The 14,151-nt window shown below is 42.3% G+C and overlaps 1 protein-coding gene across 9 annotated transcripts in view; it reads left to right on the top strand.

Moving 5' to 3' along the window:
* Positions 1-14,151, top strand: part of abcc3 (ATP-binding cassette, sub-family C (CFTR/MRP), member 3) — a 65,685-nt gene that overhangs the window by 44,559 nt on the left and 6,975 nt on the right. For 2 of the 9 annotated variants that reach the window (XM_049013181.1, XM_049013183.1), the window contains exons 12-23: positions 321-524; positions 1,548-1,694; positions 2,348-2,435; positions 3,536-3,602; positions 3,779-3,905; positions 4,194-4,370; positions 4,497-4,664; positions 5,124-5,307; positions 8,254-8,365; positions 8,589-8,745; positions 9,704-9,911; positions 12,571-12,884. In XM_049013181.1, the coding sequence (XP_048869138.1) occupies positions 321-524; positions 1,548-1,694; positions 2,348-2,435; positions 3,536-3,602; positions 3,779-3,905; positions 4,194-4,370; positions 4,497-4,664; positions 5,124-5,307; positions 8,254-8,365; positions 8,589-8,745; positions 9,704-9,911; positions 12,571-12,884 (1,953 nt within the window). Of the gene's footprint in view, positions 1-320; positions 525-1,547; positions 1,695-2,347; positions 2,436-3,535; positions 3,603-3,778; positions 3,906-4,193; positions 4,371-4,496; positions 4,665-5,123; positions 5,308-8,253; positions 8,366-8,588; positions 8,746-9,703; positions 9,912-10,490; positions 10,802-12,393; positions 13,914-14,151 lie in introns of those variants that run through there. The other 7 variants (XM_049013184.1, XM_049013182.1, XM_049013187.1 and 4 more) reach the window with 7 other exon arrangements.

Genomic DNA, 14,151 nt, shown 5'->3' with positions numbered 1-14,151 from the left:
TAGTACATTGACATGCAGTTTCAATGGTAAGAACACACCTGAATGAGTCAATCAAAAAAAGACAAAATAAAGAAAATGTCTGTGTGGTGATGTTTGTTATGAAACCAGGAAGTTTGCAGCATTTTTGCAGAATTAAGCAGGTGTCCAAAGAGCTTCTCTGAGAATTATATTAATATTTCAGGTAGCATAGCAATGAATAATGTAGCAATAATTTTCATGACATCTAACAACATCTCGAGTGAAATGATCTGGGTGTCTGGGATGGCAGCCATGCAGGCATAGAAGTATGCTGGTTACCAACCATGTTTTCCACACTCCAGGTGGAGCAGATGCAGTACAAAGACTCGCGCATCAAGCTCATGAATGAGATTCTGAATGGCATCAAGGTGCTGAAGCTGTACGCGTGGGAGGACTCCTTCAAAGAGAAGGTTCTGGGTATTCGACAGAAGGAGCTCCATGTGCTGCGCAAGATGGCTTACCTTGGCGCTGTGTCTACTGTGGCCTGGACCAGTGCTCCTTTCCTGGTATAATCCATCTCTTTTTTTTTTCTTCTTCCTTGGCGCGGTCCATCCTATCCAGTTTCCTGTCAGTTATACATCTGTCTTCAACGGGGAAGGGGGAAAGTGATTAGTTGTCATTGTTGACACACCATAGCACACAGTATACAGCAATGAAATGGGTGCGTATGTGACATCATGACATCGCAGGGAGCAGCTTATTTGGTGCTTGGTGGCGGTTCCTTTCTCAGGGCACCTCAGTGGTACGTCGCTGAGCAGCTGAGTGCCCATCGCTAACCATTAGGCCACTGCTGCCACCTGCTACATGTATACGTGTAGCTAGAGAATGAAGACATGGGTTTGAGAAGTTTCTGTCCATCACCAAATATAGTGCTTAATTTGACATGCATCCTTTGGTTGGCTCATAAAATCGGGAATAGAAAAATGATTATTCCAGAAGCTAGAATGAATTTACCTTATTCTGGAAGCTGGAAATCTATACGCTGCATTCCGTAACCAAGAAGAGCACACACTGGTGACAGAACAGAAGAATTTCATATCTCATCAATGTTATGGCCCAGAAATAAGCAACTGGGCATGCACAAAGTAATTTACCCTAGTTTCAAATTCGCAAGTAAAGTTTTATTGAACATTTGTTATAATTCAAACTGCAGTGAAAATTATTTCAATGGATATTATCTGTCTGAGCAGATATTTCCTTTTGGATATTTCCTTGAATAAATTAAAAGGTTTGATGCATTCCATCCAAAGTTATTTGCATAGTTTTGTCAATTTTCACAAAGTTTCACCTGGTCTGCATTGTTATGCGGAGAGGAAATTTACGTTAATCAATCTGATAAACTGTGTTCTTGACAAAGTCATTTGTATATTAACTTTATGCTGAATTTAGTAAGTAGGTTTATTACCAGACTGTCGACTTCAACTTGATAGCACCAAATAATAATTGCCAGTTATTTGTTTTCTGTCTTGTTAAATCTGTTTTGCGACAGTAACAGAAACACAGATTTTGTTTTCCATGCATGATTTCAGGTTGCCTTGACAACATTTGCCGTTTATGTGATGGTGGACGAAAATAATGTTCTGGATGCCGAGAAGGCGTTTGTGTCCCTGGCTTTGTTCAACATCCTGAGGTTCCCCCTCAACATGCTCCCGCAGGTCATCAGCAGCGTCGTGCAGGTGAACACACTCTGCCCCCATCCCTAACACTCCGCATTACTCCACATTACTCCGCATTACTCCGCACTGCTAAAACGTTTTATTTAAAGAAAAATTCCACATCCTCAAGTCTTAAAACCAAGAACATAATTTACATCAACTAATTGCATTTTTAGTTAAATGCTCAAAACGTCACAGTGCTAATGTCTGTGTCAGTTGCTACATTTTACATTTTCTTTATCTAGCAGACATTTTTAAGTTTCTTTCTTTCTTTGTTTCATTGTGAACACATGGAACATTCAAACTAAAGTTAAATGTCTCCTTTCTTTTCTTTTTAGAAATTCCTTTTACTCATTTTAAACACAATAGTTTGCTAACCACATGATAGCTAGGAGGCTCTCAGGTCCCAGTGTAGGAATTCGGTAACCTTCGGTGTCACTGGTTTCATGGGGGGGGTGGCTGGCTTAAGTTGGCTGTTTTTTTAATGACTCCACTTAAGAGGACTCTCCAGTGAACTGCTTACTGTGTCAGGCTGATGTCGGCATCCTGGGTAGCCCGGCCCTGACGTTGCGCTCACATTTTTATCTTTCGAGATTAGTGGGTTTCTTTACTTCTGTCATCAAGAACTTCCATCATTGTGACAGTGTCATTCATGTCTCCCACGTCTCGCCTAGGCCAGCGTCTCTCTGAAGCGCATTCAGAATTTCCTGAGTCACGATGAGTTGGACCTCAACAGTGTGGATAGAAAGAACACAACTGCAGGTATATGCGATTCCCCCCCCGCGCCTCCTGCTACCCAGTCCTTATCTGGCGAGTTCCTGAAAACTGGTTTGGTCTTTTCTGCAGAGTCACTGTGAACCTTGACTGAATCCTTTCAGAACCACAGTCCTTTTTTTGGATTTTGTCTAAACCTTTCCCTAAATTTCATAGACGCATGTTCATCGAGAGTTTGCACATCAAACCCGCCCCAGTACCACGGTGTCTTTTTGGCCGTGTTGCTCAGGTGGACATAAATTTATACATGAACTCAGCCCGAGTTTGTGTAAAAATGAAAGTAGATGTTCAGATTTATAGTTTTGTTTTCCCTGCAGGTATCTCCCCCCCCCCCCACACCCAGCACTTCTGTATCTCAATTTAAATGAGATATGAAACTAAACATTCATTTCTATTTTTATACGCCTTGCAGACTGTTTTATCCATTTGCCGTAAATAGGTCCTAGGTCCTTTTTTTTGTAATGAAGTCATACTACTGAAGTAATTATTAATACAGTGTCAGACAGTTTAACCTTAATATTACAGTATTGCGAGCACAACAGCATTTGCCTCTTGAGTTTGGAAATTTTAGGTCTGGAGCCTTTAGGTCTGTAACTCTTTTGCATGACTGATAGTAAAATTATAATATCTTGTAACACAATAATGATAATGTAAAAATCCTCATCCAATGATGGAATAGCATGTTTGCACATAATGTAGTAAGGTATTATGTGATATGCCATTTACTGCGCTGAGTTTTTCTGACATGCTTGTTATTACGTTATGTTATGTGCCTTTATTACATTATGCTGGTGCCAGCCTGTTTTCTGCTGCAAGGAAACATGGAGTGGAGGGAACCTAACAGGCCGTCAGTTACCGAGATCCCCTAACCAAACCAGCCGTGCCACTTCATGCACGCACCATAAAACCTCCTTAAAGATATGCTACCTGGCGATAGAATCTCCACCCAGCTGCATTGTTACGCATTTTGTGACAAAGTGCTTCGGTGCTTCATTCACATTACAAGAAAGGAAAACCAGTGTAAGATAGCAGCTCTTGTTTGGTGACTGGTGAACAATAATAAAAAAAAACCAACAATCCATTTTCAGGTTTTGCTGTGACTGTCGTTAATGGAAAATTCTCTTGGGCGAAGAATGATCCCGCAACCCTTCACAAGTAGGTACTTCTGGAGGCAGAGGAAGTCATGAGAAAGCGACCCCCCCCCCCCCCCCCCCCCGTACAGACAATGCTTCTGTCTACATTACGTGTCTTACATGTCCTGCATGTCTTGCAGGTTTAGGTGAAATTTATGCAAAATTTAAGTCTGACGTGGGGAATCTCTTTGTGCCCAGTATGAATCTGATGGTGCCACAAGGTTCTCTGCTCGCTGTGGTGGGCCATGTGGGCTGTGGGAAGTCTTCGCTGGTGTCTGCTCTCCTGGGAGAGATGGAGAAACTGGAGGGAGAGATATCCATACGGGTTAGTGTGTAGGCATCTATCAGTCGTCATGTACATTAACCAAGCTCAATATACACTAGTGGCCAAAATTGTGGAAACACTTTCAACTTGTAGAGATTGCAGAACTTTATTCAACTGTTACTGCAGTTACTTATTCAATGGTTCGATGTTGCAATTATCATACATTCCACCAATATTACAGTAGTAAGTTTTAAAGCATAATGAAACATCTTTCCACTAGTGTATAATAGGTGGTTAAAATCCAGTTGGGGTTAATGAGATGGTTTTTCTGTCCCTTCTCCATGTCAGGGCTCCGTGGCCTACGTCCCACAGCAGGCTTGGATTCAGAACGCCACTTTGAGGGATAATATCTTGTTTGGCCATGCATACAATGAGAGAAAGTACCGTTCTGTCCTGGATGCCTGTGCGCTGACACCTGACCTAGAGGTTCTACCGGGAGGCGACATGACAGAAATCGGAGAAAAGGTTTGGAAAGCCAGGCGTGGGCTCTGGGTCTCCGGCCCATCTGGACACACGTCATTTTTGGTGCAATAACTCACTCGTGCCTGAAGCCAGATGGCTTACGGGACTTTATGCCACTTTGTGCCTCAGGGCATCAACCTGTCGGGCGGCCAGCGGCAGCGTGTCAGCTTAGCCCGTGCTCTGTACAGCGACTCGGACGTGTACCTGCTGGATGACCCCCTGTCTGCTGTGGATGCGCATGTGGCCAAGCACATCTTTGACAAGGTCATCGGGCCTGAGGGAGCTCTCAGTGGCAAGGTGGAGTCAGAATTATAATAATAATGGCAATCTTCTGTCCAGAATTCAGACAGCCGTATTGGTAGTAATCTGCAATTTCATTTTCGGTTACATTTTGTTTTACCTTGATATTTAGTCAGCTGTTACGGTGGAATTCTGAGCCGTTCTGGGCTGAATGGGAAAACATGTCTCAGTGGTAATGGTAATGGTAATGGTAATTAGCACCAATTCCAAGAAGGACACGTTGTGCTCCTCTGTAGCAAACCAGTGTTAGTTTGAAGTAGATTCTAAGACTTTCTTGAACTTTACATAAACTATATTTATTAAGACTTCTTGTTGTTTTAAACCAATTAACAAAGGTTAAGCTGGCCTGAGGAATGCACACTTGACTAGTTAGTGTAAATTGCTGAACCTCTAAACAAAGAAATGTAAAGAACATAATATTTTGACATGATTTTCTGTTGGGAATGTTGCCCGCAGACGAGAATCCTGGTAACCCATGGCATCAGCTTCTTGCCCCAGGTGGACAACATCCTGGTAATTGTGGATGGAAGGGTTTCTGAGGTGGGGTCCTACCAGCACCTGCTGAAGGAGAATGGGGCCTTTGCAGAGTTTCTTAGGAACTATGCACTTGAAGACATCATCGAAGAGGACGAATCATTAGGTATCTCTCTGTCTTTAGCCTAAACATTAACCCTTTAAATAATGTTTTAATGTCCTAAGTGAATTATTAATGTATTTGGCAAATAAAAGTAGCCAACTATTTTTGCTTTAATAAGTAACAGTGCTGCCCCAAGGTCCAAATAAATGACCTGTTTTCATGAAAAGAACCTGAAGCATGTTGTATCGGCTGCCTGTAGCTATTCTGTCACATATTACTGTTAGGGCTGCACAATTACAAAAATAATGTGAATCTTTTGCTTAGAATATTACAGAAGCCCTGGAAGGGACATGGAGGGGGAAAATCAGTGGTTGGGGAAAAAAAGCACTTTTGCGAGATCTTGCAAGGGTGAGATGCACTTTTGTGAGATCTGGCAAAGGTGAGATGCACTTTTTGTGAGATCTGGCAAGGGTGAGATGCACTTTTGTGAGATCTGGCAAAGGTGAGATGCACTTTTTGTGAGATCTGGCAAGGGTGAGATGCACTTTTTGTGAGATCTGGCAAGGGTGAGATGCACTTTTGTGAGATCTGGCAAAGGTGAGATGCACTTTTGTGAGATCTGGCAAGGGTGAGATGCACTTTTTGTGAGATCTGGCAAGGGTGAGATGCACTTTTTGTGAGATCTGGCAAGGGTGACATGCACTTTGTGAGATCAGGCAAGGGTGAGATGCACTTTGTGAGATCTGGCAAGGGTGAGATGCACTTTTTGTGAGATCTGGCAAGGGTGAGATGCACTTTTGCGAGATCTTGCAATACTAACTGCGCTGTACCCATTTAAAATACAAAAGATAGATTTTATTTATGGGCTAACAGGTATAAATCTAAACGATGCAGACATGTCCAATTAAGTTTGCTTTAAGCATTAAACTTTGGGGGACAATGCATACTATGTAACTTTTATATGATGTGTTCTTATACACATGTATTTATTAATAATTGCACTTTTGTATTCACTGCTAGTAACTGTAAGAAAGAGCTGAACTATTGATCATAAAGTGCACACACCACTATTAAATATTAATTAAAATTTCGACCGTAAATAAATCTGAAAAATGGGTGTGGCTTGCATTCGTTGAAAGATTTCACAGTTGGAAAACTGAATAAAGTTCATTTTGCCGCGGTGGCAGAGTTAAGGTTTAAACCCAAACCCACTTTCGTGTACGTCTGCCTGCTATTTTCGATTGATGATGTATACATGTATGGAAATGGAATTTCAACACCGCAGTAAAGTTAGCTTTACATGCAATTTTCCAGCTGTAATATCTTTCAATGTGTTTTTTGTATACATATATATTTCAATGATTGTGTGCGCACTTAATGTTCAACAGTATGTTCATGGTAAAGCAAACATGTTTGGCACAGCAGTGCATTCAGACCATGATTCTGCTTGCTAAAGCTGCCAGACAGGACAAAGGGGAAAAAAAATGTTCAACAGCCCCTCTGTCTTACTTAAAGTCACTGGAGGTGAATGAGTATAAATAAATGAATATAAACACATAATATAAACACATGGTAGTATGCATTGTCCACCATAGTTTAATGCATAAAGCACACTTAACAGGACATGTCTGTATCACTTAGGTTTATACTTTTTAGTCAATAAATAGGGCAAAATTCCATCTTTTGTATTTCAAACGGACACAGCACAGTCATTACTGTATTGCAAGATCTCACAAAGGTTTTGCGGGATCTCACAAATATTTATCTTTCTTTTTTTTTTGTCCCATATCCCCTCCCAGGCTCCATAGAATATAATTCTCTGTAACATTTTCTTCTTAAATTTAAACGTTTATTGCATTCATTAAACTATAAAAGGAAACGCAACAAAACATGACTGTACCAACCATATTATTGCTCCAGGACTGCTCAATTGGCCATTCACTTAGGTTAACAGCCATACTAAAAGTTCCAGTACCAAACGTGCCAGTGGGGTACTGCTTTGGTACTTCAGTGCTTTGGGGAGGGATTTTAAACGCTTTCTTTGTCGAACAGTTATGTAAATAGCCTGCCTCTGAAATGCAGTACAACTGCAGTCTTGATAACTGTTGCAACTCAGAAACTAACAATAAACAAGGTCAAATAATAATAATAATAATAATAATAAATATTGGATGTGTGGACAAATGAAGTGACCCAAGCTTTAACTGCGATCTGGTCAGAAGAACCAGAGATCAGGACAGCGTAAAAAGAAATAACGTATTTTGTAGAATGTACTAGAACAGCATGGTATTGGAAAATGATGTGTATTATTAGTATTACAATGTGATTTTGTTGTAATAAACATTGGGGTGTTTATAAAACAAAAAAAGGAGTTCAGTATAAATTTCTAAAAACCCATCTTGGAGTGATTTAAACAGCAAGGCTGAAAATGATTGAGTGTCTCAGTGAACGCACGCAGTGGTCAAGCAAAAGCATCGGAGGTGAACTTTAAACTGATTTTTAAACATAAACTAGATAATCTTGAAAAGGAATAATAATCAACATTGCAAAAGTAATTTTTTTTCCATATGACAGAGTAAAAATGTTTTAGTGAAGCTTAAATAAAACTCCTTTCACTATTATGTCCGTTTACAAAATTCACAGTAAGAAAAAGCCTGATCTTGATCTAGCTGACTGATGAAGTGAGAATTGCACACGCACAGCATGCAGTGTTGGCATCAGTATTGCACATTGGCCACAGCCCTATAATATATTTCAAGAAAGTGCCACAAGTAAGGTACCTGGTATGGTGGGAAAGGGCCCTTTAAAGAGAATTCAGAATTCTGAAATGCTTGAATCTCTCGGGGGACAAGCAGGAGTGCCTGTAATACAATGCAGAGAACCGTTGTAATTTAGAAATGAGATCGCGCAGAGGTGTGAATCGAGATCACTTTGTTTTTTTTATGATTTAATTGTGCTGCCATAATTACTATAACTAACCAGTACTAACATAGGCATGATGTGTTTCAGGGCCACTAATGGAAGAGGATGAGGAATCTTTCCCAGAAGATGCCATGAGCAACCACATAGACATGGGAGACAGTGCCCCTTCAGTCAATGAAGCGAAGAGGCAGTTTATACGGTACAGGCAGCTTTCAGTGTCAACTGTTTGTTTTGTGCATGTAATACTGTATAAGTACTAATGCCTTAACAATGGCTTCCAAAACTAGTTTCAAATTAGTACCTGCCTGTTGAACTTGTCAACATCTACAACATGTGGAAAGGGCAGGCCAGGTCTTTCTCCATTCCTCTCCACCGTTTCTCTTGCCACGTTGCACCTTTAAATGGCCCTCTACCACCCGCAGGCAGATCAGTGTGATATCTACGGACTCAGAGAACACCAGGAAGATGTCCGTCCGCACACGGCGCCACAGTGAGAGGAAGCACGTGGAGCCACCTCCAGAAAAGAAGCGGGAGATGGCAGAGAAGCTGATCCAGGCAGAGACGGCGGAGACGGGCAGGGTAGGCCGCACTCTCCATTACAGAGCCATGGGTGTAGGGTTCTGCAGTATGCCGGGCGGAGAAGCTGATCCAGGCGGAGATGGGCAGGGTAGGCCGCACTCTCCATTACAGAGCCATGGGTGCAGGATCTGCAGTATGCCGGGCAGAAAAGCTGATCCTGGCGGAGATGGGCAGGGTAGGCCGCACTCTCCATTACAGAGCCATGGGTGCAGGATCTGCAGTAAGCCGGGCAGAGAAGCTGATCCAGGCGGAGATGGGCAGGGTAGGCCGCACTCTCCATTACAGAGCCATGGGTGCAGGATCTGCAGTTTGCTTTTGTATGGCACTAGTGCTCCAAAGTAAACCTTGAAACACAAAGGCAGCAGGACATGCGGAATACACACACACCTCGCCGCTGAGCACACCTACCCTCTCTTTTCAGTATTTGCTTTGTCCTTTCCTTGGCTTTTTGTTTAAAAAAAGATAAGAGGTGTTTCCTTCAATTATTCTCTCCACACAACAAGCATAAAATAAAGTTAAAACAGATCTGCTACTGTGTTTGTCAAAAGACCATATTTCCTGGTCTGTATAATCTCCTTTATTCTATGGTTTCAACCACATAAAGGAAAAAAAACTGAAATATTTACTTCAAGGATCTTTTTGTGTGATGTTGCTGCTGAATAATAACAATAGTATGACATAAACATTTTATGTAGTGCTGGGTGGGTTTTGGAGAACTCTGAAGATATTAAGCTAGATTTTCTTTTAACTTAAATTTTATATTGATAGTCTTTGATAGTTTTCTGACCTGAAGGATAATGCTGCAAGATCACTGTTAGTGATATGCATGGTATATTTGGCGTGACACGATGCTAAAAAAGCAGAGAGTTTAAAGTTACAACTGAAAATGGCCTTTATAACAGAAGCTGTGAAGCTAGATGCCGACTCCGCCCCCTTCCTCTGTCCCCTTCATGTCCAGGTGAAGTCCAAGGTGTTCTTGGAGTACATCAAGGCCGTGGGGCCACTGCTGTCCCTTTTCATCTGCTTCCTGTACGGCTGCCAGAACGCGGCAGCCGTCGGGGCCAATATCTGGCTGAGCCAGTGGACCAACGACGCCCGGAACAACAAAACGGACACCTCCAGAGACATGCGGGTGGGGGTGTACGCAGTGCTGGGCCTCTCTCAGGGTAAGCGGCCGAGCCACGCCCAGGCCCATTGGCGCTCAGCGTATACTCCTGCAAGTGATGGAGACCAGAATGATCATGTGTGTTTTTACTCCCTTTGGTAAAATCTGCTTCAAGTAGCGCTGTTGACATCGAACAGTTCTGTAAATCTTCAGTTCTTCGTCACTTTTCTCATTGACGCACCTCCTTGTGTTGACAGTGGTTTTCCTTGTATTAACCTTTTTCAGTGAAGCATAATTTGGATGAGCAGCGGTATTCCCATGGTGCTGATGTGCGGTTTGCAGAGTAGGGTAATTCAGGTACGGAGAGTAAAAGTCCAGACCGACATTTTGTTTCAACCAACCGGCTGAGCACTCTATGATTGTGACTCTTTATTCTCAATCGGTTGGTTGAAACAAAATCCCGGTCTGGATTCTTACTCTCCGGACCTGAATTACCGAACTCTGGTGGTCTGTAAATGTGAAGGAGATACCTGGGCCTTGGACATGTGCACCCCCACCCCTCCCCGCCACTATGACAAGCTGCCCCCAGCGCAGAACTCTCACCGCTCTCCTGTTTGTTGTTGTGGTCTCTCTAACACAGGCATCCTGGTAGCGATTTCATCCTTTACGCTCAACCTGGGCGGCATTGGCGCGGCCAGAAACCTGCACTCTGCCCTGCTAGAGAACAAATTTCATACGCCGCAGTCGTTCTTTGACACCACCCCCTTAGGCCGCATTATAAACCGCTTCTCCAAGGACATTTATGTGATTGACGAGGTGCTGCCCGCTACCGTCCTCATGTTCCTGGGCACGTTCTTTGCCTCCCTGTCCACCGTGATCGTGATCGTTTCCAGCACGCCCATTTTCGCAGTGGTCATAGTGCCCCTGGCTCTCATTTACTTCTTTGTACAGGTATTATTTACGCTCACACACTCTCCCATGTGCATTGTCCACTTGTGTTTCTTCCCTTATCAGCAGAGGAACAGTGATAAAATGCATGCGTCCGAACACTGTGCCAATTTTCTGGACTGTTTCCATTTGGGACTTTCCGTATCTTTCATGTTCCTGTTTTCGCTGCTGCCCCCCACCCCTCCCCATCTAGCCTGCCTCCCAGTTACAGTGGATTCATTTCCCCTCTCCTCCCTCTGCATGTCCATTTCCTGCCTTCTCAGTTTGGTTTATTTTCGTACGCACACACACGCACACAGCCTGGCCGTAATGTATGCGATTCAGTGGGACTTTGAAGGTCTGGAGTTTGCGTGCCCAACCCAACCCAGGCCTTTTTTAATGCAGCAAACATTTATCTCATTAGGAACTTAAATTGGTTGCCTAAGACTTATAATTTCATTCTTATGTTTTCAAAACCTTCTCTGAAAATGACTTAGAGTAAAATATGTTTAGTTCCCGTGAAATTAAAAATGAATTTTTCAAATTAAACTTCTAAAAAGTAAAATATTTGTTTACTTGATAGTATTATGCAAGTGTAGTAATATCAAAACGTACTGGGTAGAAAGCATTAACCAGAGTTCAGAATTGTTAACGGCCAGGGAGTTTTTCACAATTGTACATTAAAATAATAGGCTGGTAATGACCAGTTTTCTTTTGTTAAGAATCAGATGGTGCGACAATTGTGCTCTGCTGACCCCTACTGGTGACCTATTGTGGAAGTTTGTTTCCCTCTTTTCTTTTTTTAACCTGAGTTGACCTTTTTCAGAAAGAGGAAAAAGGAAGGACAGTGTGGGGTGACAATGGGTCGCATTTACAGCCTCTAATCATGTTTGCACTGGTTACTCTCAGTACTCTGCTATCATGCCACAGTCCACAAAATTTGTTGTAGCTGCCGTAGAGTCTCCACCGTGCCGTGTGTGTGTGTGTGTGTGTGTGTGTGTGTGTCCAGGTATACCTTATGGGGACCAAATGTCCCCACAACGTGATGAATACCCGTTTTTTTTTTTTTATCATAAGGGAAAACTATGTCATAGAAATCTGTGACTGCAATGAAAAAACTAAAAATGCAAAATTTTTGATTGGTTACTTATGGTTATGGTTAAGGGTGGGTAGGGCTCAAGGTTGTCATAGTTAGCAATAGCATTAGCAATGAATGAGCTTTAGCAATGAATGAGCAGACTCCAAAAAGATATGATTACAAGGCTGTGTGTGTGTGTGTGTGTGTGTGTGTGCGCGCACATGCATGTATGATCCCTTGTGGCACTTGCTCTTTAGGGTAGACCCTGCCATGAATAATCGCATGTAGAAGGTACTGTCAGTGTATGAGATGGGAGACAAAGCTGATACGACTACTAAAAAGACCTTGCCGGTCTTCTTACAGTTGTACAACTTCCTTTGAGTCAGAGGTACTGCTCTCTTGCATGGCATGACATTAGATCGCTGTTCTTGTCTATACTGCATATATTCAAAGCTTGGCATTCAATTAATCACGGTTTACATCATGCAGCAACCTTTATCGAGTGAGCACCAAAAAAACAATCAGCACAACCCCCCCCCCCCGCCTTGTGGTGGGGTTCTGTAACTCCGCCTTCTGGAAACTGTAGCGTCTCTGGGATGCCGGTGGCCCAAACGTTTGTGTGCCTCAGACCTCCAGAAGCCAGCGGGGTTTTCGCGGCGCAAGTTCTCCCGCCGGTGAATTAACCACCGTTCTGTTGTGTTGTGCCACGACACAGGTGTGCTGCTTCTGGGCATCGCTATACACTGCCGGGCCTACAGCATGCTGAGGGCGGCCCGCGTCATCCACCACAACATGCTCCACGCCATCCTGAGGGCCCCGCAGGCCTTTTTTGAAGCAACTCCCTCAGGGAGAGTTTTGAACCGCTTCAGCAAAGATGTGGACACAATAGATTGTCTCATTCCTGAGAATATTGATATCTGGATGCGCACTTTCTGGTACACAGCAACTGTGCTGATCACATGCTCTGCCCTCACCCCTATCTTCTTCATAGTCATAGTGCCGTTAACGCTGTTCTTTTGGTGGGTCCAGGTAAATAGGATTGTCGGCTAACTCATTAATACAGCATGCCCTGTGTTGTGTTGTTGTAGTTTATCACTGCTGTCCTAGTGTTGTAGTTGCTGTGTGGTTTGGTCATGTAGATGCTAGTGTTTTAACACAGTAAAGTTGCAACTCCTTGGTTACTCGCGACTGTTCTTTGATAAAGCACCACCTGGATAGGGTTCATAAAATAACGAGTGAACGACTGTGCTCACAGAAAAGTCACCTGTGACTGCAGATGTGTATCCTACAAAAGGGATGGCTATTGGATATTGTCTTTTCCTTCTAAAAAACAGCATCAATTATTTTGTCGTGATTGACCCATAGTATTACTGTGATCAATGTGATGGTGCTGATTTTGTTCATACAAAATTGAAATATGAAAAGTATACAAGCAGGTGGATACTAAAGAACAGCAGTATGCTACATTAAGTAGCGTTTGTTCCAGTTTGGATTTTCCTTGTTATTATATGCTTATGATATATATATATATATATAAGTTTATTTCATTAGTCAGACAGGAGATTAGTCAACACCTTTACCCATTTGTCCTGTAACAAGCTGTCTTCTTCTGAATCAGGTACTAATATCTTACAGGTGTCATGGCAGTCATCTATAGTGGTTCCGAGCCTCCTCTTGTTTACTTGGCTAACCAATCAGTCGTGCTTTGGCTTGTAGGAACTGCAGTCCCATCGCATTTCATTAATAATGAAATTAATTAAGTAGCAATCTTCCTGGCATTTACTGAACGATTTCTCTGTAGTGATCTTGGAAATCCATTCACTAAAAATGTGATTATAAGCAGAAAGCCTTTGGATAAGGGAACAGATCAGTAGCTGAAAAGCAAATTTCCAAAACTCACTCAGTACATGTTTTCAAAAAAAAAATTTTGGGGACTTATTTTTGGAAATTTAACAAAAACATTTTATTGGATTGCACAAGGAATGAGTGAGTTTGGTTCCCAAATGCCCCAACATATATGATTACCAAGCTTTAGGCCACTTGCAATTTCGTCTCAAATACAACAGAAATGCACTGAGTGAGCTTTGGAAATTTGCTCTTCACTTGGAAAAGGTGTTTTAAAAATATCAATGTAAGAGGTATATGGAACTGCTGCCTTTAATCTGCATATCATCATTATCATTTATTTGTTTATTTAGTACAGCCAAAGGGTTTAAGATTTAATCTTTTACGGTTCTTGTTTGGTAATTCTAATGGATCAACATGATCATTTAAAAAGTTTGTGTCTAACGGGGCT

This window comes from Brienomyrus brachyistius, chromosome 5 (assembly GCF_023856365.1).
Source record: "Brienomyrus brachyistius isolate T26 chromosome 5, BBRACH_0.4, whole genome shotgun sequence".
Lineage (NCBI taxonomy): Eukaryota > Metazoa > Chordata > Actinopteri > Osteoglossiformes > Mormyridae > Brienomyrus > Brienomyrus brachyistius.
The sequence above is the reverse complement of the archived record's forward strand: the minus strand, read 5'-3'. Positions and strand labels throughout refer to the sequence as shown.